Source organism: Corvus moneduloides, chromosome 8 (genome assembly GCF_009650955.1).
Source record: "Corvus moneduloides isolate bCorMon1 chromosome 8, bCorMon1.pri, whole genome shotgun sequence".
Classification (NCBI taxonomy): domain Eukaryota; kingdom Metazoa; phylum Chordata; class Aves; order Passeriformes; family Corvidae; genus Corvus; species Corvus moneduloides.
Genome location: NC_045483.1, coordinates 14,168,756 through 14,195,133, shown reverse-complemented (window position 1 = coordinate 14,195,133; position 26,378 = coordinate 14,168,756). Strand labels below are relative to the sequence as shown.

The following is a 26,378-nucleotide window of genomic DNA, read 5'->3' as shown; positions in this document are numbered from 1 at the left end:
CTCTGGCTCCGGTCAGCACTATGTGCCAGCAGCAGCCTTCTGCCAGGCACTTTGGCCAAAGGAAGCTGCAGCAGTAGAGCGGGTCCCCACGTGCTCCCCTGCCTGTGGGAAGGGACGTCCAGAGCACAGGGCCTCAGATTGCCAGGAGTGGCGCATGTTGCTCCATCACACAGGGAGGCAGGTCCCAGCTCAGGCCTGTCCCGTGGGGCAGGTGAGGAGAGGGCAGCAGGACACGGGTGAGCCAGTGCCTGTGGGGAAAGGGAGGCCACAGCCAAAAGGTGAAGTCTTGGCGCTTCTCAGCTCTGAGGAGCCATGTCCTGAGCTGCCATGATGGCTGAGCTCCTCAGCTGGGATTCTCCTGGCAAAGGTGTGCTGGGTAGGCCACACCTTGTTACCAGACAGGGCTCATGAAGCACAAGGCTGATGATGCCCAGGTCTTCCACGCCTTAAAACGCCCACTGCAGTGCAGAGTGTGGGATCAATGTTCACTGTCATCCTCTCCCACAGCAGCCCAAGAACAGCCCCTGTTGTTCCCACAACCCCAAGAGCTGCTGAGCCACCACCTTCTCAGGCAAGGGCTTCCCCAGGATTTTACCTTGGCACATCCACACCCAGGAACACCTTCCAGTTATCCCAGCTGCCGTAACTGTAAGGGTTCCTGAAGACCTGCAGGACAGGGAGAGGTGCATCACGTCTGGCTCTGTCCCAGCCAGCCCCCGTGCCGTGGGCTGTGCTCACCTTGCCTTTCTTCTGCAGCCTCTGCCTCTCCTTTCTGTTGGTGTGCCGTTCAATGCTCGTTTCCCCACGGGTGATGAGGGCAGCGTGCCACAGCGTGAGGGCACCCAGGGCCAGTGCAACCGAGCTAGGTAGGACAAGGGACAGCAGGTGGAACACAGGCCTTCCTTCCCTGGTGCTGCAGCTGGTGGGGGCTGAGGCTGCCTCCCCACACCCACAGCCATGTTAAGTGGGTCAGCTTGTCTAATCTCCTTGGACAGAGAGACAAAATCTCTCCTTCTCTGTGGCCCAAGGCTGGCAGGGCAGCGACGTCTCCGCTAGAGCGAGCAAGCCCAGCTATAGGCAGGTCGAGGGAGAGAAATGTCACAGGCTTCACTCTGTTTTCCCCAGCCCCTGGCCCCCCTCACCTGCACAGGACCCAGAGGTAGACCACGCTCTTGTGGAAAGCTCGCTGGCGGAAGGAGAAGGTGGGTGGTGGGGTCTGGTAGTATGTCTGAAAAAGGACCAGATGGGGAGGATTACCCAAACTACAGCTTGAAGCCAGACAGGGATTGCTGCACCCCTCACTGCTGCAGAGCTTGGACAACAAGAAAGGACTGCAGCTGGAACTAATGCAACAGCCAGGGTGAGGGGGAGGCAGCTACGAGACAGACAGACACCCAGAGCTGGTGTGAGGAGCAGTGGGCTGGAGGTAAGGGGGGCAGGGAGCAGCCATGGGACTGGTCAGGACACTGTAGCTGATGGTCAGGGTGAGATGTGTATGCAGTGCTGCAGCTTGAGCAGCACATGCCAAGAAGCTGTCACCAGCCCAAGCCCCTGGAAGCTGGGTGCACAGCGAGGCAGACCCCAAGCTGCTGGAGGCAGTGTCCATAGCAGAGCTGCCTGGCCAGCCCCAGCTCTCTGGCACGTGAGATGAACATGGGGGCTAGTTCTGGTGTGGGGTGCTCCTTGAGAGCAGAGCCCCAAGCAGGACTCAGCCTGCAGGGCAGCTCTGCTCCACACTGCCTGGAGCAGCTGGGGGGCAGGGATGTCCCACCTGGTTGGCGGCCACCTGCAGTCTCTCCTTCTCAAGCAGTTTCATTCTCTAGGGGGATGGAAAACAGGGCACCAGTTATGTGTCTCAGAGGAGTGGGGCAGGGACCCTTCCCCTCACACCCCCACAGGACCAGAGCAGCTGGGGGCCCCGCAGGAGGACGAAGAGGGGAAGCAAAGTCACTATAGGGGCCAGGCCTGGCCCAGCCTTGCTCTGCAAGCTCAGCCTGGGGAAGCCAGGCAGCCTCGGTGCATGGCAGGAGAAGGCCGGGGCCTGGCCGCTCACCTCAATGGCTGCGTAGGCATCCCGGAACATCTCCCAGCCGCTGATGCTGCAGTAAATGCAGCCCATGGTCATGAACAAGCAGAAGGAGAAGAAGTAGCGGTGGTTGTAGTGTCCCACACAGTTGTTTAGCCAGGCTGCCTCTGGGGTTAAAGGTACATAACTGTGACAGACCATGGGTCCAAACCCAACCCAGGGACCAGGGCAATTCTTCTGGGCCCTGCTCCCATCACCCATCCCTATGCTGGCTGTCTCCTTGAGAGGAGGGACTGGGAGAGAAAGGGGAAGCAGGGCTGGCTCCCCCCAGGAGTGTGCCACCGGTTAGTACTGCAGAAGGATACGGCAGTGGTGGTCCATCTTCAGCACACACCTGGGAGAAAGGAGAGCAGTGCCAGTGTCAGAGCCAGTGCAAGTGGTGTGTTTGGGAGGGGACAGGCACCCCTCAGCCCTGCAGGCTACAAGCGACAGGGCAAGGAGGTGGCAGAGCAAAGGAGAAGGGCTCCTGTCTCACACTGGGGCAGGGGGTGAGGAGCAGGGTTCCAGAGGCTGCCCCAGGCAGAGGGAGGGTGCCCTACCTGTTGCAGATGCTGCAGTGGTGGGTGCGAGCCGGCTTGGGGGCAATGCATTTCCTGCAGATGGAGACGCCAGTGAGGTCGTTCTTGGCCTGTGCCAAGGTCAGAAGAGATTTGTGCACCTTAAAATCTGCATCTCACACTCCTGCATCTCCCTCCCATGACTCCCCGCTGCCCCCGCACTCTGCACTGCCCAGCCTAGCTTCCCCAATCCAGAGGCTTCCTGCAACATCACCAGGCTGTTCCCAGTGACCATCTGTAGCTGGCCCCAGTGTCCAGCTGGGAGAGGTTGCGCTGCCGCTCGGTGCCTCACCTGTGGTGGGTGCCCAGGTGAGGTGGTGATGGCCATGTAGTAGTGGAAGACAATCATGATGAGGTTCCAGTGTCCATAGGCAAGGTGCCAGCATATCCAAGCAGGTGTGTAGGTCTGCAGGATGAGGGGCAGCAGGCAGATGTACACGATGGCCACAATAGAGCTCGTCAGCCCAATCACCAGTGCCACAAACACCTACAGAAAAGGGGCCTGGGTCACTGAAGTGGGCAGCGCTTGCTCCTCACTGCCTGGGGAGAGGCACAGGCAGGACAGAGCCAGAGGAAACCAATCTGAACCACACACTGAGGTCCCAGCTCACTTCCTGTCCAGAGCACAGGCAGCCCTGAGCGTGTTGCCCCAGAAGCACACTTGCCCCAGCACCACGTGTACCCTGCCCAGTGAGAGGGACTCACCACGCCAAACCACCGGGTGACATGGTCCACCAGCCAGTAGACGGGCTCAAAGAGGGAGTCAAGCACCACATCGCCGTTGGTAAAGGAGTTGTAGAGCAGGGAGCGCAGGCAGAGATGCCCATAGTGCCACAGCTGCTCCACCTGCCGCACCAGCTTGAACCGCCGCCGCCGGCCCAGCCGCAGGCACTTGAGGAGCAGGCGCATCACCGCGGCAAACATCCGCTGCCGGCTCCTCATCCCTGCCACACCACGCCTGGGGGGACAGGAGCTCGGCGTGGGCAGGCCACCCTGCTGCCTGGCTGTCCCTCAGGAAGGGCTTCCCCTCCCTTGACGTGCTGATGCCGGTAGTGCAGCTCCCTGAACTGACAGGGATGCCGAGCTGGAGAAGCTGAGCCCAGGCTCCTGGAGGCTGCGGGGCTGCTGTCGCTGGGATGTCTCTTTGCATGGAGCAGGGGGCACAGGCCCCTCAGCATCTGGGCTCAGGTGCTCTCTGGTCCCATCTCGTCTTTCCCAGCGGGGAGGGGGCCGGGGGAGTGACACGGAGAGTCTGACTCAGAGGAAACCAGAGAAGGCATGAGCATCCAGGATGCTGGGCCATTTCCCAGCCCTTCCCAACATGTTCAGGAACAGGGGAATCCACACAAGAAACACGTGGAAGAGCCAGTAAAGGATTACCCGTCGTCCCCTAGTCCCTCCTTAACCCCAAAGAGAAGGATGCTACTTCCCTTCACCTCAACTTCTGGACCAAGTTGCGGAGGCCACCCTGTGCCCTTCCCAACCTCACAGCCTCACTCCAAGAGTCCCAACACTTCCTACTTCTCCTCGCCTGGATCCTTGAACAGTGCCACACACCAGCAAATGAGGGCCCCGGGGACAGCCCCGGGCCGGCATTCCCCTGCCTGCTGAGCCCCTTATCCTGCCCAAGAGCTTTGCTGGGAGTGTCGAGGAACCCGATCTGGCTCAGCACACGGGAAAACGATCTGCAGGGCTGGGACCCCCAGTCCTCCGTGCAGGCAGTACCCATCAATATTAAGCAGCGAGGCTGCCCCAGGGTCCTGCCAAGGCACGTTTTGAGCCTGGGCCAAGCACTCGCCTTGGTCTGGTGCCAGGCACTGGTGCTAGAGCTCAGAGTCCCTCCAGCAGGGATCATCCCTCTGCATTGCTGTGCCCACCAGCACAGCCCCTGGGGAGTAGCAGGGAGGGTGAGGGCAGAAGCTGCAGCATCCAGATGAGCTGCCCAAAGGAGCCAGGGCTCTCCTCCACCCTGCCTGAGGAGTGTGGGTTTGACCCCACAGTTGGGAGCTACTGGATATGAGGACACCAGACCCAGCAGCCCATTCTAGGTCACAGGCATGGCTCCTGCCCAGACCTTCTATACCCTGGTAGAGAAGAGGTGGGACATGCAAACCCCTGCACCACCCTCTTCTCCACATTTCCCCTTTGGCTTGCCAAGAGCTTTTCCTTGAAACTCAGCAGGTGCAAAGTGGAGCAACAACCTCCTGCAGTGCAGCCTTTGGGTGGCACACATCCCTGTGTTGTCAGTGTGGTAAAAGACAAGACACTGCAGCCAGAAGCAGGTGTTGAGGTCAGCCCTTCCCTCCAAAGACACAGCACCTTCCTGCAGTCTGGAGAAGCTTCCTCACCTACAGAGGCAGGAGCTGTTGGGCAGGGAACCCACAGGGGAGGCAGCCAGCCTGCTCCAGAGCAAGACCCACTCTGTCCCCAGGCACCTGCCTGCAGACAGCAGCACAACCACAGAGATGAGGCTCCAGCAGAGACACGCAATTTTCCCTTGCCCAGCGGGGCACTGGGATCCGGCCCTCGCCCTGCCCACGGCCGTCCCCACATCCCAGCGGGGCACTGAGCCTATGAGAATGGGACAGCAACCACCACCACACACCAGACCACTGACATCACCACAGCCGCCGAGGGGTGGGGAATCTCGGATTTGGCCCCATCCCAGGCACAGACGAGCCCTTCCCCTGCCAGGTCCAGGCACCCAGGTGCAGTCCTGTGGCACCCTCCGGTGGCTCCACAGCGCCCAGCTCCCCCGGTTCAGTAGCACCCAGCTCCACAGCGCCAAGATACTTTCCGGTATTTAGCCCCATCCTCAAAAGCTGCCCACGCCAACAGCCCCACCGCATCCAGCCCCGTAACACCCGGGTCCCCCTGCCCCGCAGCACCCCGGCCCCTCCAGACCAGAAGCATTCCCCCCACCGCCTCCCATCCCAAGTGCACTCCCAGGGCGACAGCCCCCCCACTGCCTCCCGGCTCTGCACAAGCACCTCCTGCCCCACGAGGCATCCCCCATCGCCTGCCGGCCCCCGCGCTCCCCGCCCCAAAGCACCTCTGTATCGCCGCCCAGCCCGCCCAGCCCCACGGCAGCCGCAGCCCCTCCAGGCCCACAGCCTCTCGCAGGCCCTGACATCCCCGCCCGGCGCCGCCGACCTGGGCCCGCCGCCGACCTGGGCCCGCCGCCGACCTGGGCCCGCCGCCTCCATGCCCGGGCCCCGCCGGCCCACGGGCAGCGCCCGCGCACGGCATGCCGGGAGCGCCCTCTGCCGTCGCTGGACTACAGCCCCCAGCAGGCAGCGTGACAGGTAGAAGAGAGCCAATAGCCACGCCGCTTACAGCGCGGCATTGACGTCGGGGACCAATAGGATGAGGGCTTTCTGGGGATGCCCTGTCGGCAGCGAGCATGGCGCCTCCCGCACGCTACTGCGTCCCTGGTGAGTGCCGCCCGGGGCGGTCCGGGGCTCCTGCGATTGGGGTGCTACTGCCCGGGAAGGGGACGCGGTGACCCAGGAGAGGAGTAAGGGACGAGGCAGTGCGGAGGGGCTTGCTCCGGGGATGCCCCTCACTGGGCCGGCTGGGAGCGAGCGCTGTCCCCGGAGCGGGATGCCCCGGCAGCCCCTGAGCCCCTTGTGTCGCAGGTGAGCGGCTGTGCAGCACGGAAGAGGCCACGGCTGGCAGTGGGACCTACACCCGTCATGGTTTCATCTTCTCCTCGCTGGCCGGCTGCCTGGAGAGGAGGAATGAGGACAGCGAGGTGAGCGCGGCCTCGGCACGGCTGCTCCTCCCCGGGGCTGACTGCCGTGCGCCCAGGCTGCGCAGCCTCCTTGGAGATTGGGCTCCGACGGGGAATTGGACTCCGACGGGGTTCGGCTGGTGATCCTGTGCACGAGCTGTGCCCTGTGCTGACTCTCTCTTGCACTGCAGCTGCCCGTGGTGTCGGTGGTGAGAGACAGCGAGTCCCAGCTCCTGCCCAACGTGGGGGCCGTGGTGACATGCAAGGTGGGGCGCTGGAGCACTGCGTTGATAAACTGCACGGCTTCGGTTCCCTCTGTCTCTTACTGAGCTTTGTTCCTGCTCGCGGATAGGGTCGGTGAGGAGTCACTGGGCTTGTTTGTCCCCTCTGTACAACTCCCACCAGGGCAGGGACAGCTCAGGGGCTCCCTTGGGTTCCTCACTCACAGAGAAAGTGGGTATTGGCATGAGGAACACCTGCCCTGGGATTGAGGTGGGCTTGAGGGGAGGTTTTTCTTTGCTCTCCTTCCATAACTCTTTTTGGGGCAGGCAACATGCAGGTCAGTGCCTCAAGCAGCTTGGAGAAAGGGTGGCACAGACCAGGGATTAGTTTCCTTACATTCATGATGGAGGGAGAGGGACTGGGATCACTGCAGGTCTCAGCCTTATTCTAGTGCCTCGAATTGCACAAGTATCATCTTCCTCGCCTGGCTTGCTGCCAGGTGTCCCACCATTGCTTGGTCACAGGCAGGAGGAGGCCAAGTGAGACCTGAGCTCCCCAGGCAGCCCTGTCCTGCTTGCTCCTTGCCCTTTCCCTGCCTGGAGCACTGATTCTCCTTTTCCTACATGCAGGTCTGCAGCATTAACTCCCGCTTTGCCAAGGTGCACATCTTGTATGTTGGCTCCACACCACTGAAATCCACCTTCCGAGGGACCATACGGTAGGGAAAAGGTTAGGATCCTCCACCCTTCGGGGGGAGGAAGGCTGCTGTGGGCAGTGCAGCTGGCTGTCCTGAGCTGGAGCTCTGCCCTGAGCACTGGGCTGGTGTCCAACAGGTCCTGGAGAGCGCCCAGGAAGGCCAGGGTAGCTTCTGCCACAGGCTGTTGAGCCGCCTTTGCTCATTGGCACTCAGATCCCTCCATCTCCTTTTTCAGGAGAGAAGATATCCGAGCCACGGAGAAGGATAAGGTCAGTGAGGCACTGCCAGTAACTTTTCCACACCCATCGCCCCCAGTTTCTGCGCATTGGGGCCCTGTCCCCCCACTGACAGCACCCTGGCACTGTGTGGTGTTGCCTGCTCTCTCCTGTGCAGGTAGAAGTGTACAAGAGCTTCCGCCCCAGTGACATCGTCCTGGCCAAAGTTGTATCCTTCCCCCTCCGGGACAGTGAGTTGGCTCAAGCTCTCTTGTGGAAGTCTTTCCCTTAACTCCTGTCCAACCAGATCTCCTTGGGGGATGCGCAGTCCAACTACCTGCTGAGCACAGCAGAGAATGAGCTGGGCGTGGTGGTGGCACGAAGTGAAGCAGGTAGGGACAGGACAGAGACAGGGCCTAGGCTGAAACAGTTCTGCCTCATCCCTCCCTGAGGGGCAACTGATGCAGCTGCCTCCCTCTCCACATGGAGGAATGCAAGTTTGGGAAGGAGCAACCCTGACATACTGTGTCCCCAGGGGTGCAGATGGTGCCCATCAGCTGGTGCGAGATGCAGTGCCCACGGACACACACCAAGGAGTTCCGTAAGGTGGCCCGGGTGCAGCCCCAGTTCCTGCAGACATGATGCCTGAGGGGGAGCAGGGGGCTGCAGGACTGGGGCCTGTGGAGCCAGAGCAGCCCCTGGGCTCCCATCTCCTTCACAGGTCCGGCCAGGCCCCCACTGGCAGGACAGGTTTGCTACTTGTGGATAATAAACATTTTTTGAGAGCTCCATGCTTTGTTCATTACAGCCTATGGAGGAGCCAGGGCTGCCTGTGGCACTCTGATCTGGCTCCTGCAGCAGAGTGGGTGAGGGAACAGCTTCTACAGCACCAGGGCCACGAGAAAGCACGTTTTCAGTGCTGGGAAAGAGGAGTGATGGGTGCCTTTGCTGCAGTGAGAGCAACAGCACAGAGCCCCAGGCTGTGGCTGCACCACCCTAGGCACTCGCCTTGCCAGGTTGGTTTCCCCACGTGGGAGTCAAGGCTGGAGCAGAGCCTGTCTCAGCACACTGATAACCAGTGTGGGCTGTGGCTGAAAACAGCCTGGGGACACCACATCTCATCTCCTCAGGCCCCAGTGAGTACCCGGCCCTTGGGATGAGGGTGTGGCACACAGAGAGACCAAAAACCACAGCATGGCAGGGTGTCACCCTCTCAGGCAGGGATTGTGGAGCAGTGCTTTGCTCCTTGAGCCTGGCACAGCTTCTGCACCCTCCTATCTGTGCTCAGCAGTGACTGCTGCCTTGCACATGTGCTGGCAGCAGGGAGCCCCCCATGGCCCACAGACACACGGACACCTCCTTATTGCGCATTACTCCTTTATTGAACTGGAACAAGACAGCTGCTATGGTTGGACAGTTACGCTGACCCTGTGCAAGCCCAGGCTCATGACACCGGCAGGGGGGAGGTCACAGTGACAGGCCACGTACACACACGTGAGGGATGGGACACAACAGCACCTGCTTCACCAGCAGGATGAGGATGGGCATCAGCTGGGGGAAGTATGTGGCGGACACGGACCTCCAGGCAACAGGCTCCCTCCTTGTCTGAAGGCAGTATAGTTAAAGCAGGGGCTGGCAGAGCTGGGCCCAGAGTCGTGAGTACCACCCTGGGGTGCTGTACCACATGCACCACAACGCAACCCTTCCAGTGGCATCCCGGTCACTGTGCTACGCACCCACAAGGAGATGGGGAACCCACCTTGGTCACTGCCTGCACTGCACTCACCTCACTGCTCCCAGGACTAAATCAAGTGACAAAACTACAGTAAACGGGTGATGAGAGCTGCCAGGGATGAAAAGCAAAGGAGGAGCCTGGCATGGGAAGGGATTGCTCGGTGTGTCCCCCTGCAGACAGAGTCTGAGGGTTGGGATCATGGCGTGGAGAGGTGTGTGGTCGCTGCCTGGCAGAGCCAGGGCTCCCTTTCACACCAGACCTCCGTGTCCAGCCCTCGCCCCGGGGCCCCCAGGCTGTCTGCAGAGGGGAGCCTAGTCTGAGGGAATGGGCCTAACCGTGGGGAGCGGCTCCAGCTCCACAGCTCCAAGTTCCTGCAACTGTGGGGGTGTGAACAGAGGGGTGGGGAATGGCAGGGGGCTCTACTACATGCTGGTCTGATGCCTGCCCTCACTTCTTGGCCTTGCCCTGAGCAGCAACAGCCTCCATGGCCTTGCGCACGGTCTCCTCATCCCCCAGGAACTGCATGGGCTTGACAGGTTTCAGGTTCTTGTCCAGCTCGTAGACAATGGGGATGCCGGTGGGCAGGTTCAGCTCCATGATGGCCTCTTCTGACATGCCTGTGAACACAACAGTGCCATCACTCCTGGACTTTGCCACAGGGCCAGCTGGGGAAGCAGGGAGGTCCCTGGGATGCCCTTGCAGGGGTGACCTACCTTCCAGGTGCTTGACAATCCCACGCAGGCTATTACCGTGGGCAGCAATAAGGACTCGTTTGCCCTCTTTGATCTGTGGGACGATTTCCTCATTCCAGAAAGGCAGAGCCCGGGCAATGGTGTCCTTCAAGCTCTCACATGTTGGCAGCTGGTCCTCTGTCAGGTCGGCATAGCGACGATCCTGGGAGAACGACCATGCTCACACAGCAGCCCAGTGCCCCCCATCCAGTGTGGGAAGATGGTGGCAAGATTTTGTCCCTCCCCCAAATTCTCCACCTGCGGACCCACTAGATGTAAGCAAAGCCAGGCTTGGAAGCAAGGAAGTGCCTTTGAGGTTTGAGGCTGCAATGAGTCACAGTCAGGGCCATGAGCCCTCCTGGGAAAAGTCATACATTGCCTATCCGGGCAAAGAAACCAGATCAAATATCCATGAATGGGTCATGGCACTAATGATTAACAGAGGTATTGCCCCTCTGCTTTGGACCTGTCTGTGCAGTGCCCAGGGGTTCAACTCCACAGGGAGGGAGTAAGATAAACTCAGCCCAAAGCCAACCAGCACCATGCTGAACAGCCCCAGGTAACACAGCAGAAACACAGGAGAGCTTATAGAGGAAGCCAGGCCACACGGCAGGTGACTTTTAGGAGACTCCCTACAAGGCAACCAAAGAGCAATGGGTTTTACCTTCGCAATAGTGCTGTAGAAGGGGTGGTCAGACTGCATGGGAGGCGGAGGGATGTCATAGGAGCGCCTCCAGATCTTGACCTGCGCCTCACCGTGCTTTGCCGCTGTCTCAGCTTTGTTCAAACCCGTGAGAGCCCCATAGTGCCTCTCATTTAGGCGCCAGGTCCGGATAACGGGTAACCACATTTGATCAATGGCATCCAGGACGGTCCAGAGTGTACGGATCGCCCGTTTTTGTACCGAGGTGAAGCAGATGTCGAACTCATAGCCGGCATCTAGAAAATACGGGAGAAGGGGGAGGCGGGGGAAGACCAGGAAGGTGAGTGCCGGGCCTTATGCAACCGGTGAAAGGGCAAGGGCGGCGGCCTCACCGCACCGGTACCGATCGCGTCCTCGCCGTTACGGAAACCGGCAGTGGCCAGGACGCAACCGGCACCGGAGAACCAACATACTGCGGTACCTACGACTCTCCCAGCAGTACTGAAGCCCCGACCTGGCACTGGAGGCCCCCCCCCGTCACCGAAGAGCCCCAAACCAGCAGCCATTAGGCTTGACGTGGCCGCACTAGGCCGTATCCCTTCCCCAACGTCCCCCGCGACCCCCCTCTTGGCCGACACCCCCCCTCTCCTTCACCAGTACCTCGGAGGGCCTCGCCGCCGCGCCGCGCCTCTTGCTGCCCGGCGGGGCTGAGGTCGGCGTCGTACCATCCGCTGAAGCGGTTCTCGAGGTTCCAGGCGCTCTCGCCGTGGCGGACGAGGACGAGCCGGTACGCGGCGGCCATGGCGGGCTGAGGGACCGGCGCGCGCTACTCCTCACGCTGCTGCCGCGCGCGACTGACGCCCCCGCTCGGCCCCGCCCCGCCCCGCGCGCCGCCGGTCGGGGGAGGCGCATGCGCGCAACGAGCGCCAGGCGGAGGCGCACGTACCACATGGCGCGGCCCCGAAGGGCGGTGCGACCTTCAGGGCGTGGCGTCACCGTGACGTCACGACACGCAGTAATACGTAACGCGTGACTCCTCGCGCGTGGCTACGGGCTCGGTCTGAACGGTTCCACAGGGCCGCGGCTTCGGCACGGGGATGGCTGGTGGGCCCTTGCTGGTGGCTGCCCCTGGGCCCTTCAGGTCTCCCATCTCAGCCCCGACTGGGCACGACCCCGCTGAGCTTCCCCGACCCCGCTTCTCGCCCGCCGGGCCGGGATGAGGCCTTCCCTGACCGCTGCCCTCACTCAAGATGGCGGCTGACGCCGGAAGCGGAAAGGGGGCGCGGGGCGCAGCCGCACGTGGAACCGGGTCCAGCATGGCGCGGAGCGGGAGGCTGCGGTCGGGAGCCGCGGCTAAGCTGAAGCGCTGGCGGAAGGGCCACAGCAGCGACTCCAACCCCGAGACCCGCCAGCATCGCCTGGCTGCCCGCAGCCGCTTCTGCAGCCGGCCGGCGGGTGAGGGCAGGGGCGGGCGGGACGGTAGGGCGCCAGGGCGGGCGGCTCCTGAACTGTGCCCGGCGCTTCCCGGAGGGGTGCAGGGGCGCGGGGGGCTGCGAGGCGGACCTTGGGCACCTCCGAGAGCTGGGGCGGGGGCAGGAGGGAGACCGGAGCCGCTGATAGTTCCGGGGTGCGGCGGAGGCTGCAAATCAGGGAGGACAACCGAGGCCGCGGCGTAACGAGTTAACCTCATCGTGACACCGAGCCTCAGAAGCGGAATGGGGCACCGCATGCTGCAGTGCCTGTCGCCCTGTGAGGCTCCCCAAAGGTCATGGCCACACCCGTTAGCGCTGCTGTGGTGTCTGGTGCGGTGAGGAACGTGACAAGCTCCCACTGATGGGCCACATGATGGGGAAGGTAAACCAAAGTGTACCGGGCACTGCGAGAGCACTGGCTGCTCCTGCCCAGGGAGATCCTTCTCCTGCAGATGCTGGCTGCAGGCTGATGTCTGCACTCAGACGGACGTGCAGCATGTGTCCTGGCTGTCTGGTTGCTAGGGCTTCAGGTGGAAGACGATAAATAGGGCAGAGTACAAGAAGCACCTTAGTGTTAAAGCCTTGGCACACCGGCACACGTTTGTGTGGATGTGATGCTCTCTTCCATCAGAGGAGATGTCTGGATGGTGCTCTGGTTTCTTTTCACTGGAATGAGGAGCTCTTTACAGTTATTCGTGTGCTTTTGCCCATTGGGGTGAAGCAGCACCTGTGTTCCACAAGCTGGAGATGAGCTCCAGCCAAGCCAGTCTGGCTGAGAGAGGAGGGGAGCATGGGGGATTTTGGGGTGAATGGTGGAGCAATGTGACTTCACAGTTCCGACGCGTCTCTCACCCCTGCAGAGAAAAGTAACTTGACGGTGGATGCAGTGAAGCTGCACAATGAGCTGCAGTCGGGGTCCCTGCGTCTGGAGCGGGCGAGTGACAGTGCTCAGGTCCGTATGGAGGAGGACGGTGCTGAAGAGGCTGCCACAGAGAAGTCTTCTGGCACCTTCCTGAGCGGGCTGAGCGACTGCACCAACATCACCTTCAGCAAGGTGCAGCGCTTCTGGGAATCCAACTCTGCTGCTCACAAAGAGGTATGGACAGGAGCAGGGCTGGGGACAGGGGTGTCTGGTGGGGATGCCCCCCTGGCTGTGAGGCTGAGGGGTACTGACCTGCTTTGGTGGCTGCTCACAGATCTGTGCCGTGCTGGCGGCTGTGACAGAGGTGATCCGCTCCCGGGGCGGCAAGGAGAGCGAGACGGAGTACTTTGCTGCACTGGTGAGTGCTGGTTGTGTGGAAGAGGTGCGAGGGGAGCTGCTGCTGGCAGCATGGGTGGGCTCTCAGGAGGGATGGAGAAAGGTGCTGTGATTATAGCCAAGGCCCTGAGTGTTTTTCTTCAGCAGAGATGCTGTTGGGCTGCTCCTGGTTTTTTTTTTTCCTCTTGCCAAGGGTTGGTGAAGGGCTGTCCTGGTGTGAGCCCCTGCTCCCCATCGCTTATCCATCTTCTGTTTCCAGATGACCACGCTGGAGGCAGTGGAGTCCCCCGAGTCACTGTCTGCTGTTGCATACCTGCTTAACCTTGTCTTAAAGCGGTGAGTGCCTGGCAGAGGAGCAGGGAGAGCTACCAGACCCAATCATGGAAAAGGGATTGGTGCTGTTTCCCTCCCCAGGCTGGGGAAGAGACCTAGCTAGGGTGAGCTGCCGATGCAGTCCCCTGTGTGACTGCAGCTATCTGCTCCTCACCCCACTGATATGTTCCCTTCTCCTGGCAGGGTCCCAAGCCCTGTTCTTATTAAAAAGTTCTCAGATGCCTCAAAAGCGTTCATGAGTATCGTGTCCTCACAGGCCTGCAGCAGCTCCACCTCTGCCCTACGATGGGTGAGTAGCCAAGAGGCAGCCAGCTGTGCCAGCTCTGCCCAGGGTCTGCTGACTGCTGGGGTCAAGGCTGCTGCTGTAGGGTGGTGCTGGGTGCTCGGCCTGAGGCTCTTGCAGTGAAAGGGAGATGTCTCTGTGGGGTGATGCTAATGCCCCTGCTGCTCCCTTGTCATAGGTCCTCTCTTGCCTGGCCACGCTGCTACGGAAGCAAGATTTGGCAGCCTGGAGCTATCCCATCACCCTGCAGGTCTATCATGGCTTGCTGAGCTTTTGTGTTCATACCAAGCCCAAGGTGAGAGCCCAGTGCTTCTGGCAGGAGATGATGCTGCTTTTGGGGTTTGTTTCTGGGGACAGCTGTATCCCCCTGGTCTGTAGCTTCTACTGACCTGGGTTCTTCTTCCCCCAGGTGCGGAAAGCAGCGCAGTATGGTGTGTGCTCTGTCCTGAGGGGCAGCGAGTTCATGTTTGGTGATGCAGCCCCTGAGCATCACCCTGCAGCACCCTCCACCGCCAAGTTCTGTGTGCAGGAGATTGAAAAAGCTGGAGGTGTGGGGCACTGGAGCATGGGGTCTGTAGCTGAATGTGGGGGACTCTGCCACAGTGGGACAATAAGGACTTGGAGGGAAGAGGGGAGGTTGCAGCACACTGGATTGCTGGGGAGGGTATGAGATATCTTTGGGGCACCTATGGTATTTTGAAGCTTCCTCAGCCATTCTGTTGCTTTCCTCTCTCCAGAAGGCAGGGGAGTGTCCACCCTGGCTCTGTGGGTCAGCCCCACTGCTGTCGGGGGGCTTTGCCTTGGGCAGGGCTTTGCCGTGGGGTGCCACAGGCTCAGAGGTTGCTCTGCTCCTGTAGGTGCCAAGGAAGCCACCACCACCCTGCATGTCCTCGCCCTGCTGCGGGATGTGCTGCCCTGCTTCCCTGCAGCTTTGGTGAAGACCTGCTGTGAGACCTTGCTCCGAGTCATGACCCTCAGCCATGTGGTGAGTGTTCCCGCTCCAGGGATGACAAGGGCAGACCCTTTCCCTAAGGGCTGCATTCTGGCAGGGATCAGACTCTCTCCACTGCCAACTGGGAGGCTGGAAATGCAGGATGCAAATGGAGGAGAGCGCAGGACAGCTTGCTGGCCTGACTTCTACGGAAGAGGGAGACTGTGCAGATGGGGCACAGTTGCAGCAGTGCTGCGTTTTCCAGAGCAGAGCCTTCTTTGGGGTAGGAGGACAGTGGGTTCAAAGCAGAGCCCCGTCTCCTGACACTGTGTCGTTTGCAGCTGGTGACAGCATGTGCCATGCAAGCCTTCCACAGCCTCTTCAGTGCCCAGGCCAGCGTGGCCTGCCTGCCAGCTGAGCTCAATGCCCAGATCATCACTGTGAGTGTGGGGTATCAGTGTGGGGAGGGACAGAGCTGGCAGTTGCACAGCACCCACCTGCCTACCCCACCTTCTGCTTCCACAGGCTCTCTACGACTACGTGCCCAGCACGAGTGACCTGCAGCCCCTTCTGACCTGGCTGTCCACCATGGAGCGGGCACACATCAACCTGGCCAGGTGCAGGCAGGGGCCGTGGCTGGGCAAGGGGACAGGCAGCTGCTTGGTCTCTAATCTGGCCTTTCTCTCCTCTCCAGGCTGCAGAAGGACCTGTGCTGGGCTCACCTGCCCCGGCTCTTCTCTGCTGCCATGAACTGCTTCCTCTCCCCACACTCCCAGGTGGTGTCGGCAGCAGCGCAGACCCTGCAGGTACCTCACCAAGGCATCTCTCCCCTCTTGGATGCCCTGGGCCTTGCAGGGGGCTCTGCCTTGGGGCTTGCCAAGGAGTGGCGTGCCCCTCTGTGCCTGCAAGGCTGGGGGTTCCATGATCCAACAGCTGTCCCATTTTCCCTGCTTGCCCTTGCAGGCTCTCCTCAGTGAGTGCATTGCTCCCCACATGGAGGACATTGGCACTGTCTCCACATCTGCCCCAGCCCCTGCTGCTCACCTGTGCAAGATGTTCAGGTGAGGAGCAGTGATATGGGAGGGGCTGTCCCCATGGGTCTGGCTGACCAGCCTCTGCCCAGTCCTCAGTGGGTCTGGCAGGCTTGGTGGGCACCCTGAATACTGCTGGTGTGACTGTCTCCTTTCTGCTCCCCAGATCAGTGGAGGAAGGGCTGACATACCGTTTCCATGCAGCGTGGGATGAGGTGCTGCGAGTGCTGGAGGTCTTCTTCGAGACATGTGGGAAGCAGTGCCATCCCATCATGAGGAAGGTGAGTCAGGCTGGGAGGGCACAGGTTCATCCATAGAGGCAGGTAGGGTGCCTGTGTTTCCCCCTCCAGCTGTGGAGCAGGGTCATGCTGTTTGCCCTGCTCTGTTGTCCGTGTGGGGCCAGAGTGTGTGCAGCTCTGGGACACTTGGCACAGGGACATGCAGGGCAGCTGGCATCCCTGGCAGAGTGAGTGATATGTGCTAGACCTGCCCACATGGCTCTTCTGTGACTGTCCTGCCCTGTCCCCACAGTGTCTCCAGTCCTTGTGTGACCTGCGTCTCTCCCCACACTTTCCCTACACTGCTGAAGTGGACCAGGCGGTGGGGGCTGCTGTGAGCACCATGGGTCCCGAGGTGCTGCTGGAATCTGTGCCCCTGCAGATCGATGGCAAGGAGTGAGTACAGTCACGGGGTAGCATGCAGCTGTTATGTTCCTGTTCAGTCTCCGTGCAGTGCTGCAGATGTGGCTGCTAAGCCTACCTGTGCCCAGCTTTGGGGCTGGGTGAAAGTGCCCTGTGCCCAGGATCTGATGCTGACCCTCCTGACCAATGCCTTTCCTCCGCAGGGAGACGCTGGATTTTCCCCGCAGCTGGCTCCTGCCTGTGCTGCGGGACAACGTGCAGGGTGCACGGCTTGGCTTCTTCACCAGTTACTTCTTGCCTTTGGCAGCTGCCCTGAAAAGCAGAGGTGAGGAGAGCAGCATGGTGGGGGTCTCAGTAGTCCAGGGTGTTCTGTGGGACCTCCGTTTTCTGCCCTGAGATGGAGCAAAGCTTTGCAACATCTTCTGCTCCACTCATCTTCTCTTTCTCTTCTGCAGCCCAGGAGTTTACCCAGGCTGGGAAGAGTGTGGAGGCCAAGATCTACGACACGCTGCAGTGGCAGGTAACAAGCAGTGCCTGGGAGCCCTGCCATACTGTACCCCTGGTACCAGGCTGGGGAGCAGTGACTTCAGCAAAGACTGTGGCCTCCCACCTTTTCCTTTGCCTTTCAGGTCTGGACTCTGCTGCCTGGCTTCTGCACCCACCCCACAGATGTGCTGGGAGCCTTCAAGGGGCTGGCCCGCACCCTGGGCATGGCCATCAGTGAGCGCCCAGACCTCCGCCCCACTGTGTGCCAGGCCTTGCGCACCCTCATCCACAAAGGCTGCGAGACAGGTTGGGGTGGAAACAGACCCTTGTGGTGGGTCTCTGTCGCCTGTGGGAGGGGAGATGCTGATCTGTAGCCTCCTGTCATCCTTTCCCTAGATGCAGAGCGGGCAGAAGTGGGTCGCTTTGCCAAAAATTTCCTGCCCATCCTGTTCAACGTGTACAGCCAACCTGAGGAGGATGGGGGCACAAGTGCTCAGCGCCGCTCCGTGCTGGACACTGTCCGTGCTTACCTGACTGTCACGGATCCTCAGGTGAGGGGCCCATGGGGCACTGGGGCAAGCTGTCCTGGCTCAGGCCAGCATCTCCCAGCCAGACCCAGTGTGATGGGGCTTTGGTGCATGTCTGATTGAAGAGGACAGGAAGAAAGGCTCTGACCAGAGAGCAGCCCTTCCTGCTCTCATGGGTAGGGAGACCTTTCTAGCCCATGGTTTGGGATTTCCCAATCTTGCAGTCACATCTGGCCCATCATGCACGAGCTCTTTGTGAATTTGTCCAGGTCTTTTTGGACTCACTGGTGCTTCTGGTCTCCACAAAGTTCTGTGGCAAGTTGTTTGCCAGGTGGGTTGCAAACTCTTGTAAAAGCACTCCTTTCATTCAGTTCTGATACTGCTCTCTCTGCCTGCCCTGCAGATGGTGTGCGGATTCCTGGAGAAAGCCAGTGCAAAGCTGGCCAGTCTTGAGAGTTCCGAGTTCACCAGGTAACACCTGGGAGCTGGTGCTACTGGGTAAAACTCCTGGTGTGCTCCTGGTGAGCAGCACTAGGGCACTGTCCTGTGTAGGCTGTGCCACCATTGTGCACTTGATGTGACTTGCAGCTGACATCCCAGCTTGGTCAGGCACTGGTAGTGATGCCACAGTTAACCAGCTGTGTGTCCTTCTCGGCTGCAGACTCTCCATCCTGGACCTGGTAGTGGCAATGGCACCCTATGCTGATGAGCAGTCCCTGGGCTCCCTGTACCGTACCATCCAGCCTTCCCTCCAGGTGGGTTGGTCCCCAGCCCTGACGGGTGCAAGGGCTGCAGTGGGGCACCTTCTGCTTTCTGCCAGCTTGGACCCACACTCTGGTGATTGAGCAGCTGCCATAGGGGATAGGTCTCTGCTGGGTGGTGTGGGGTGCTGGTGTCCCTTCAGACACCGTGGTGAGGGGCTGCCTTGACAGTGGGAGCATGTTGGCTGTCCCTGCAGAGCAAAGAGCGCAGCATGCAGAAGAAGGCGTATCGCGTGCTGGAGGAGGTGTGTGCCGCTCCCCACGCTCCCTGCCAGGCCTTCGTCCGCTCCCACCTCCAGGACCTGCAGACAGCGCTGCTGGACTCGCTCAAGAGTGCAGCATCCCCAGCCAAGAGAGTGAGAACAAGGGCTGTGGTGGTGGTGACCAGCCACTGCTGGGAGGGAAGGGGTGGGGTGGGCGACAGGGTAACCAGCTGTGTGTCCCTGGGTGTATCAGTGCTGGTCTGTTTCTTTCCCCAGCCCCGGCTGAAATGCCTGTTCCACATTGTGAAGCAGCTATCTGCAGAGCACGAGCCTTTTGTCACTGCCCTGGTCCCAGAGGTGAGCATGGTCCCTTGTGAGAAGCTGGCTGGTTCTGGCTGTGGTAGTGGCAGCAGTGGGTGACGTGCCTGTGTTCCTCCAGGTCATCCTATGCACCAAGGAGGTGTCGGTGGGGGCCCGCAAGAACGCCTTCATGCTGCTCGTGGAGATGGGGCATGCTTTCATCCGCTTTGGACCCACCCCTGAAGGTGAGCTTCTGTTCTACTTGCTCAGTCCTACGGCCACTCTGGCCCCAGGGAGATCAGACCCATGGCCAGCATCCTGCTGAAATGGTCCAGGGATGCTGCTGAACACAGAGCAAGTCGGGGCCTGAGACATCCCCCTCTTGCAGAGGCTATGCAGCGGTTCCTGCTCCTGATCTACGTGGGGCTCACTGGCTCAGTCACCATGATCAGCTGCACTGTGCTGGCACTGACCCGCCTGTTCTTTGAGTTCAAAGGTGAGCAGGAGCAGGAGAGCTGGGGGCATGAAGCAGAGCCCTCCAGCGAAGGTGGGTGCTGGGAGGAAGCCGTCTGTGGCTGAGTCCCACCATGGTTGTAGATCACCTGGAGTTCAGTGTGGTGGAGCAGCTGCTGCAGAACATCTGCCTGTTGCTGGCCTCCCGCACACGGGATGTGGTCAAGGCAGCCCTGGGATTCCTGAAGGTCACACTGCTGCTGGTGGACACCAAGCTCCTGGCCAAGCATGTGCAGACGATGGTGAGATCATGCACAGGGTGCCTTGAGGAGGGTGGTGGGGCAGAACTGCGGCTGCCTTGGGCAGCCAGGGCTATCTCCAGCTGCACTCTGACTGGGAGCCAAGGAAACAACCATGATCTCAGCAGCTGAGATGGCAGCAAGGAGGCCCCTCTCCTGAATCTGGAATTCTGGCATAGACGTGCCAAAAAAGCCCCAGCGCTGCCAAGCAGGGAGAACTCCCCATGGCCCTACCTGGGGCAGGCATGGAGAGATGGCAGCAGGGTGAACAAGGTGGCCATGCAGATAAAAGCTGGGAGGCTGGGTCCCCAAGTCAGGAGTGCTTTGGTCTTGAGGGTCTCTGTCCTGACAGCTGGAGGCTGTGGGGAACCTTTCAGATGACATGAGACGCCACTTCCGTATGAAGCTGCGAAACCTCTTCATCAAGTTCATCCGCAAGTTTGGGTAAGCCAGGGTCTCCTGGGGTGGCGAGGAAGCTCTCTGGGAAGCAGTGCGGGAGAAGGGGGCTGCTGACTGCTCTCTGTGTGTTTCCTCAGCTTTGAGCTGGTGAAGGGGCTGCTGCCAGCCGAGTACCATAAGGTGCTGGTGAACATCCGCAAGGCGGAATCGCGGAGCCGCAAGCAGCGTGCCCTGAAGAAGGCAGCTGCGGATATGGATGAGGAGGAGGCACCACCACCACAGCCCAGAGGAGACAGGTGAAGATGGGCTTGGGGTGAAGGAGCGGCCCCCACAGGGGGCTTGGCACTGGATCTGCTCAGCTGGTGCTTCTAGAGATGCTGGAGGTATCTCCAGGGCTGCTGTGCATTGTGGGGCAGGCTGCACTCCTGGGCTTAGTCCATTTTCCATCATCCTTTCCACCTTTTGACCAGTATGGAGGAGATCCTTGCTGACTCAGAGGATGAGGAGGAGGAAGAGGAGGAACGGCAACGGAGCAAAGAGTGGAGGAAGCAGGCACGGCAGAAGGGCCAGGCATGGCTGAAGGAAGGGGAAGATGATGAGCCCCTCAACTTCCTGGACCCCAATGTGTCCCAGCGGGTGCTGGGTAAGGAGTGGAGCTTCAGATGGGGCTGGGGTGGGACAGATGGGGCAGGGGCTGCTGCAATGCACAGGAGCCCTGGGGGTACAGCTGCTCCCAGAAGTGGATCCTTCTCCAGGCCCTGACCCATTTCTCTGTGAGCAGCCACCAAGCCAGGCCCCAAGCGGTCCAGAGGAGTGAGCCATGATTTCCAGATGTCTGAGGATGGACGCCTGATCATCCGTGATGAGGAAGAGGAGGTGGATGATGATGAAGCCAAAGGTACTGCCTGGGCTGACAGGGGCCACGCTAGACTTGCTCTGGGTCTCTGAATGGTTTTCATCCTGCCACCTGCACGTGGGATCTTGGGGGCATGTGGGTGGAAGTGGCAGGAATTGGCATGGCCTTGTGTCACACCTAGTGGCTCTCTTCTGGGCCGTTGCCCAGGGAAAGCAGTCACCTTACATCATCAGGAGGGTGCTGGTTCAGCAGGGGCACCCTGCTACTGCAGCCCCCTCCAGGGGCTAGCACAGTACCAGGGCTCTCCCATGCCCTCATCATGCACTGACCTTGTCCTGTACCATAGGAGCAGATGAGGAGATGGCAGATGTGCTGCAAGATGTGGGTCTCCGCAGTGTGAGTATGGGGCTCGTGGTCCTGAGGAGCTGCTGGGGGAACTCATCCTTGCCAAACCACTGCCTGTGCCATGGCAGCTGCAGCTCTGCCCAAGAGGCCTTGGGACACCGGGCAAGTGCCAGCTGCCTGGAGGGGTGCAGGAAGTTGTCTGGGATAGGAATGCGCCGTCTGGAAGGTCTCTGGGTGCCCATGGGAGGAAGCGGGAGGTTGGGGGTTGATGGGAGGGCAGAACTGTAATGACAAGCCAGCTGCAAGATTCCTGCTGCCTTTTTCTACAGAAGAAAAGTCAGAAGCGTCGGTTCAGAGAGGAGCCAGATGATGAGGAAGCTGAGGCTGGAACCTATTCTCAGTATAGAGGTAAGTCCTCTGCCTGTGCCCAGTCTGGGTCTCCCCAGAGGGCCAGTACCCATCTCGCTGTGCTGCTTCAGGGCAGCTGGAGCAAAGGTCACAGGATTACAGACTGGGTAAGACTGGAAGGGATCATAGTGTGTCATCTGGTCCAGCCTCCCTGCTCAAACAGTGTCATCTCAGAGCATGGCACACAATTACATGGAGATAGGTCCTGAGTATCTCCATTGTGGGAGATTCCAGAATGCCTCTCTAGGCAGTCTGTTCCAGTACACAGTCACCCAGACAGCAGAGAAGTTCTCATACTCAGGTGCAACTTCCTATGCGTCAGTTTCTGCCTTTGCCTCTTGTCCTATTGCCCAGCAGCACCAAGCAGAGCCTGACTCCATCTTCTTGATACCCTCCCTTCAGATACTTACAGACATTGATGAGGTCCCCTTTTAGGTGCCTCTTTTCCAGGCTGAACACGCCCAGCTCTCAGCCTTTCCTCATAAGAGAGATGCTCCAGTCCCTTAATCATTCACTGGATCAGCTCCATGAGCTCCATGTCTCTCTTGTACTGAGGAGCCCAGAACTGGACACAACATTCCAGGTGCGTCCTCACTAGGGCTGAGTTAGAGGGGCAGGATCCCTTTCCTTTACCGGCTGGCAGTGCCTTAATGCACCCCAGGACACCACTGGCCTTCTTGGCCATGAGGGCACTGCTGGCTCATGAACAGCTTGTTGTCCCCCAGGATCCCAAAATCCTTCTCTGCAGAGCTAATTTCCAGCAGGTTGACCCCCAGTCTGAACTGGTGCCTGGTGCATTTACCTTCATTAATTTCAGGCAGTTCTCTGCACATCTCTCCAGAGATTTTGCTTGGGGGAAATGGCCACCCCTCTTCTCTCCTGACACCCAAGAGCTGGAGACAAAAACAGGAACAGCTTCCACAGCCTAGAATTAGGCAAGGGGAGCCCTAAGACCCCCTTCCTACACACATTCTCTTTTCCAGCTGGAGGCTCTGGGATCCATCGACAGCTGAACAAGGAGCCAGCCTTTGGTGCAGAGTACAGATCCAAGGTGAGGATCCATGGGGTTGCAGGGTTTGGGTGGGGGGGACGCTTGGACTTTGGTGGGGCAGGAAACACCGTTTGTGTTGGGAGTCTGGTCCAGTAGCACCAAGGTTGGAGGGGATCTCTGCTCCAAGAGGAGCTGCCAAACACTCAGTATCTCTGAACACTGCCAGCCCACTTCAAAGTTCCTGTCCTATCCTTGCCATGGACAGTTCCTGCTCACTGTTCAAAGCAGGCGTCTGTAGCATCGTCTTGGTGGGAAATCAGCTCCCAGGGCAGTGTGCTCAGCTGGCACCCCACTGCAATACAGTCTTTGGGATAGCAGGGTGGCAGGGTTGCATTAAAATGGGATGCACGCTTCTTCCCTGGTGCTGCAACTTCTCCCATGTTGCTGTCTCCCACAGAAAGGTAAAGGCGACGTGAAGAAGAAGGGCCAACTCGACCCCTATGCCTACATCCCCCTGAACAGAGCTAAACTCAACAGAAGGTGAGGCTAACCAGGAAGGGCACAGGGGTGGGAACAGGTTTGATCCTGCTTTTCATTAGGGTTTCTTGGTGGGTTTGGGAGCTCCCTGTCATCTGCTGTGCCACTCCTTGCGGAGTCTGGAGCAGCATCCCCGTGTGCTAGCTGTGCTCAGTGCCTGCACCAACCCAGCTTCTGCTCCTTGCTCCCTCCAGGAAGCGGGCAAAAATGCAGGGCCAGTTCAAAGGCCTGATGAAGGGAGCCCAGCGTGGGGCCAAGGCTGGCCACAGGAACCGTCTAAAGTCCCAGCGCTCCTGAGGAGACTCAGGTGCTTGACCTACTCCTACCTAAGGACACAGCATCCTGTGAGTGGAAGAGCTGGGGGTCCTCTTGAAGGTGACCTCCATTTGTTTGAGACTCCCTGGGAAGCCACTTGGATGTATTATGGACTGATGGCCCTTCTGTCTCTGGGGAAAGATGCTGGGTTGCCTGGTACAGGCATGGGTGTGTGTGTGAGAGAGCAAGTAATATGTAAAGAATTCTCTATATTGATAAATACCCTCTGTTCTTACCCAGCCCAGATTCCTCCTCTCCTTCCCTTCAGAGCTTGCATAACTGTGCTCTGCCTCCTGTCCGTGTGCAGCAGGTCCTTCTGTTGCTGCAGGGCTGCTTCCTGCAAGGCTGCATAGCACGGGGCTCAGGCCAGCATCAGCCTGGACTGGGAGCCAGAGGTCTCTGTCCCACACTGGCCTTGCCTGGAGGCTGCTGGGAGCAGCACTGTGGCACAGAGCAGTGGGGCACACGTGCAGTAGGGCTGAGGCGTGGACCTGCCATAGAACAAAGCCACAGAGGATGAAGTCCTTACAACCAGCTTTCTTTAACAAACTCCTCCTTGGCAGGCTCTTCTGCCCAAAACTGTGGCCAGGGAATCTGTGCCATGTGTGAAGTGTCTGCCATTTGGCCACTGGACACTTTTCCCATAGCAGCCATGCCTGATGGTGGGGCAGGAACAGTTCACTGCAAATTTCTTCAAACTGGCTGGAAAACTGCTCCAGCAAACCTCTGTGCCTTGCCCTTTCTCTTACCTTTGAGAGCTGAGGAAAGCTCTTTGCTCTGACCACTTCCTGCCAGCTAGACCTGTGCAGCACAAGTAATACTGGACCTTTTTAGCTGCTCAGCCCTGTCACATTGGCCTGAGCATCTGGTTTTGCCCAACTACTTCTACGCTGAGCCCAAAAGATGGTGCTTGGCCGAAGCGTGCTGAAGAGAGTGGAGCTGAGGGTACTGGATACAGGTCCCATTGCTTGCACTGCAAAGAACAGGTGTTGGTGAATGTAGATGGCTTTCCCTTCCTCTTCCATGTTAAAAAGCCTTCAGCCCTTTGTAATTTCCTATTGTGGCAGCTTACATGCTGGAATTGCAATGCTTCTCAGTTCTCTAATAAGCTAAAGGGATTGTGCTTGTTCAGCCTCTTACTGCAGGCTTCTTTCTGGAGGCTGCAAATCCAGTTTTGTGGCTTTCTTATGTGCTTCGGTTTTTTTTTTTCAAGATCCTTTTAAAAGCCTGGGATGGAGGAGGAGCTCTTGTACTGATACTGGTCCTGCCTTGTCAGGAGTGCTGTTCCATTTGTGCTTTCCCACCCAGGGCTCTCACTGGGACCCTTGAGCCCCAGGACCATGTTGAGGTGCTGCTGCTCATCCTGCCAGAAGGGAGCTGACAGCCTGGCCTATGGGACAGGGTTCTCCAGCAGCACCTTGTGACCAGGAGCTACACTCATCTTCCTCTGCTGCCTGCAGCCTGGGCCTGATGCCCTCCCCTCCCCTGAGAGCAGGACAGGGGGAGACAGGCACCAGTCACCTTCTGAGACACCAACACCTGTAACCTGTGGCTCTAGGCGCAGCGGAGCTGTCTTTGTGCTTTCCCTTCTCTCCTTGGAGACAGGGCCTGTAGCTGCAGCTAATTTATTTAGGAGCTCCAGCTTACTCACTGTATTGTTCTTCATTTGCATGTTGCTGCTTAAATTAGTGCATGCCTGCATGGAACAGAAGAGTATTAGCACCGAGGATGGTGTTCACTTGAGCCGGTGTCCAGAGAACAGATTCTACTGCAGCAACATCTTGTTAATCAGCTAATTAATCATGTAATGCAATGGAAACCCTTGGCGAGGAGATGTCATCCTGCCTGAGGAGGTTGGCTGCAAGTCAAACCTGCTCCCCACCAGCAGCTGTCCCTGGCAGGGAGCAGAGCTGCATTGTGGGGGCCCGCAGGAGCCTTACCACAGCTCTCTGATATGGGGCAGGGTGAGGGGTGGTGTGGATCCTGCCTCCTGCAGCTACCTGCCACAAATATTTTGCAGTTACCAATGGAGAAGCACAAGTTGGGGTCCTGGAGAGATGCTTGGCTTTTGTCGCTCAAGCTGGGAGGTGGCTTGAAGGCTATTTGTTCACCCAACCAGCTCTTAAACCATGCAACTTCTTCCCACAAATGCCAGTGTTGAGTTACACTTACATATGCCATTGTCACAAAGGGTTCCTAACCCTTGCAGATACCAGCTTGAGGAGAGGCTGGCAGGACTAACAGTGCTGGCTGGGTGTCCCCTGGCTGGGCTGGGACAGTTGCAAATGCCTACCCTGATTCTTAAAGTTTAAAATCAGGGACAGGTGTACCCTATGGGGCTGTGCCCACCCAACATCCAGATGGACCACCATCCTCCAAGCACACTGCAGCACCTTTCAGGGTTCCCCAGTTCAGAGTTGGGATTCCTCCCATACATGGTGCAGGGATGGGAAAACCCTCCAGGGGCCAGCAGTATAAGAGGAGCTTTGGTGTTTAAGCTGAAATGATTGGCAGCAAGATAATTAAGTGTGGAGGTTCAAAATGCCAAGGGACCACTCCAGCTGAAATCTAGTCAATTAAAAAAATATTACGTTAATTCCTAGTCCCCTCAGCACTCTGATCTAGAGTTTCAATTGTTTCTAAATTGTCTTTCTGCAGTTGCTACCTGAGCACTGCAGATGCAGCAAGTGTGCAGGGCCACAGGGACCCTTACTGTGGGCAAGCCAGGTCCTTTCACCCACAAAGGGGAAAAAAGGAATAAAACTGCTCTACCGGTGTCTATGTTCTCTAATTTGTCCTTGAGGGAGAGCAATGATAAATACTCAAGCCGAGATAGGAGTTGCAGTTTATGGTGCAACTCGTGCTTCTTGGAGCATTTGGTGCGGCCTCTGCAGGCTCGGGGTCTGTCAGTCCCCGTGTGCGTTTCCTTG

General features: G+C 59.0%; 4 protein-coding genes across 10 annotated transcripts; 2 read left to right on the top strand and 2 right to left on the bottom strand.

Moving 5' to 3' along the window:
• Positions 1-133: 133 nt before the first annotated feature.
• Positions 134-5,887, bottom strand: ZDHHC16 (zinc finger DHHC-type palmitoyltransferase 16). 4 transcript variants are annotated; one of them, XM_032116271.1, is made up of 12 exons: positions 5,831-5,887; positions 4,992-5,082; positions 3,349-3,601; positions 2,936-3,130; positions 2,626-2,714; positions 2,392-2,420; positions 2,054-2,187; positions 1,772-1,819; positions 1,143-1,228; positions 739-862; positions 596-666; positions 134-248 (listed from the first exon to the last, which is right to left on the bottom strand). In XM_032116271.1, exons 1-12 carry the CDS (start codon positions 5,847-5,849, stop codon positions 134-136), a joined length of 1,254 nt encoding a protein of 417 aa, XP_031972162.1. In that variant the 5' UTR covers positions 5,850-5,887. The 4 variants fall into 4 exon arrangements, with proteins under 4 accessions (XP_031972162.1, XP_031972161.1, XP_031972163.1 ...); XM_032116270.1 differs by having other exon boundaries at positions 596-862; XM_032116272.1 differs by lacking the exon at positions 1,772-1,819.
• An 87-nt stretch (positions 5,888-5,974) lies between these two features.
• Positions 5,975-8,301, top strand: EXOSC1 (exosome component 1). 4 transcript variants are annotated; one of them, XM_032116274.1, is made up of 8 exons: positions 5,975-6,077; positions 6,282-6,397; positions 6,568-6,642; positions 7,228-7,316; positions 7,531-7,564; positions 7,689-7,739; positions 7,818-7,902; positions 8,000-8,301. In XM_032116274.1, the coding sequence occupies exons 1-8, from the start codon at positions 6,047-6,049 to the stop codon at positions 8,113-8,115; spliced, it is 597 nt and encodes a 198-aa protein (XP_031972165.1). In that variant the 5' UTR covers positions 5,975-6,046; the 3' UTR covers positions 8,116-8,301. The 4 variants fall into 4 exon arrangements, with proteins under 4 accessions (XP_031972165.1, XP_031972167.1, XP_031972166.1 ...); XM_032116275.1 differs by having other exon boundaries at positions 5,976-6,077; positions 8,046-8,301; XM_032116276.1 differs by lacking the exon at positions 6,568-6,642.
• A 569-nt stretch (positions 8,302-8,870) lies between these two features.
• On the bottom strand, positions 8,871-11,489 carry PGAM1 (phosphoglycerate mutase 1). Its single transcript, XM_032116123.1, has 4 exons — positions 11,280-11,489; positions 10,641-10,915; positions 9,959-10,139; positions 8,871-9,862 (listed from the first exon to the last, which is right to left on the bottom strand). Exons 1-4 carry the CDS (start codon positions 11,419-11,421, stop codon positions 9,693-9,695), a joined length of 768 nt encoding a protein of 255 aa, XP_031972014.1. The 5' UTR covers positions 11,422-11,489; the 3' UTR covers positions 8,871-9,692.
• Positions 11,490-11,643: 154 nt separating this feature from the next.
• On the top strand, positions 11,644-23,690 carry RRP12 (ribosomal RNA processing 12 homolog). Its single transcript, XM_032116122.1, has 34 exons — positions 11,644-12,074; positions 12,952-13,187; positions 13,288-13,371; positions 13,609-13,685; positions 13,866-13,971; positions 14,144-14,260; positions 14,375-14,513; positions 14,823-14,950; positions 15,238-15,336; positions 15,422-15,513; positions 15,591-15,702; positions 15,860-15,957; positions 16,094-16,208; positions 16,459-16,601; positions 16,772-16,893; positions 17,024-17,088; positions 17,198-17,360; positions 17,451-17,605; positions 17,985-18,052; positions 18,243-18,336; positions 18,540-18,698; positions 18,822-18,902; positions 18,985-19,090; positions 19,234-19,341; positions 19,443-19,600; positions 19,950-20,041; positions 20,134-20,292; positions 20,467-20,639; positions 20,778-20,894; positions 21,199-21,248; positions 21,527-21,605; positions 22,589-22,656; positions 23,054-23,136; positions 23,328-23,690. The coding sequence occupies exons 1-34, from the start codon at positions 11,870-11,872 to the stop codon at positions 23,428-23,430; spliced, it is 3,954 nt and encodes a 1,317-aa protein (XP_031972013.1). The 5' UTR covers positions 11,644-11,869; the 3' UTR covers positions 23,431-23,690.
• Positions 23,691-26,378: the final 2,688 nt, after the last annotated feature.

Coding starts and splice junctions, on each gene's coding strand:
- PGAM1 (XM_032116123.1), bottom strand. CDS start 11,421: ATGGCCGCCGCGTACCGGCTCGTCCTCGTCCGCCACGGCGAGAGCGCC. Junction 10,916..11,279: donor CGGCGGCGAGGCCCTCCGAG/GTACTGGTGAAG, acceptor CGTATTTTCTAG/ATGCCGGCTATGAGTTCGAC. Junction 9,863..9,958: donor GATTGTCAAGCACCTGGAAG/GTAGGTCACCCC, acceptor TTGTGTTCACAG/GCATGTCAGAAGAGGCCATC.
- RRP12 (XM_032116122.1), top strand. CDS start 11,870: ATGGCGGCTGACGCCGGAAGCGGAAAGGGGGCGCGGGGCGCAGCCGCA. Junction 14,261..14,374: donor GTGTTCATACCAAGCCCAAG/GTGAGAGCCCAG, acceptor TTCTTCCCCCAG/GTGCGGAAAGCAGCGCAGTA. Junction 21,606..22,588: donor AACCTATTCTCAGTATAGAG/GTAAGTCCTCTG, acceptor TCTCTTTTCCAG/CTGGAGGCTCTGGGATCCAT.
- ZDHHC16 (XM_032116270.1), bottom strand. Junction 1,229..1,771: donor TGCAGGTGGCCGCCAACCAG/GTGGGACATCCC, acceptor GTCCTTTTTCAG/ACATACTACCAGACCCCACC. Junction 249..595: donor CTGGGTGTGGATGTGCCAAG/GTAAAATCCTGG, acceptor CTTTCCCCACAG/GCACTGGCTCACCCGTGTCC.
- EXOSC1 (XM_032116274.1), top strand. CDS start 6,047: ATGGCGCCTCCCGCACGCTACTGCGTCCCTG. Junction 7,740..7,817: donor ACATCGTCCTGGCCAAAGTT/GTATCCTTCCCC, acceptor CTGTCCAACCAG/ATCTCCTTGGGGGATGCGCA. Junction 7,903..7,999: donor GGTGGCACGAAGTGAAGCAG/GTAGGGACAGGA, acceptor CTCCACATGGAG/GAATGCAAGTTTGGGAAGGA.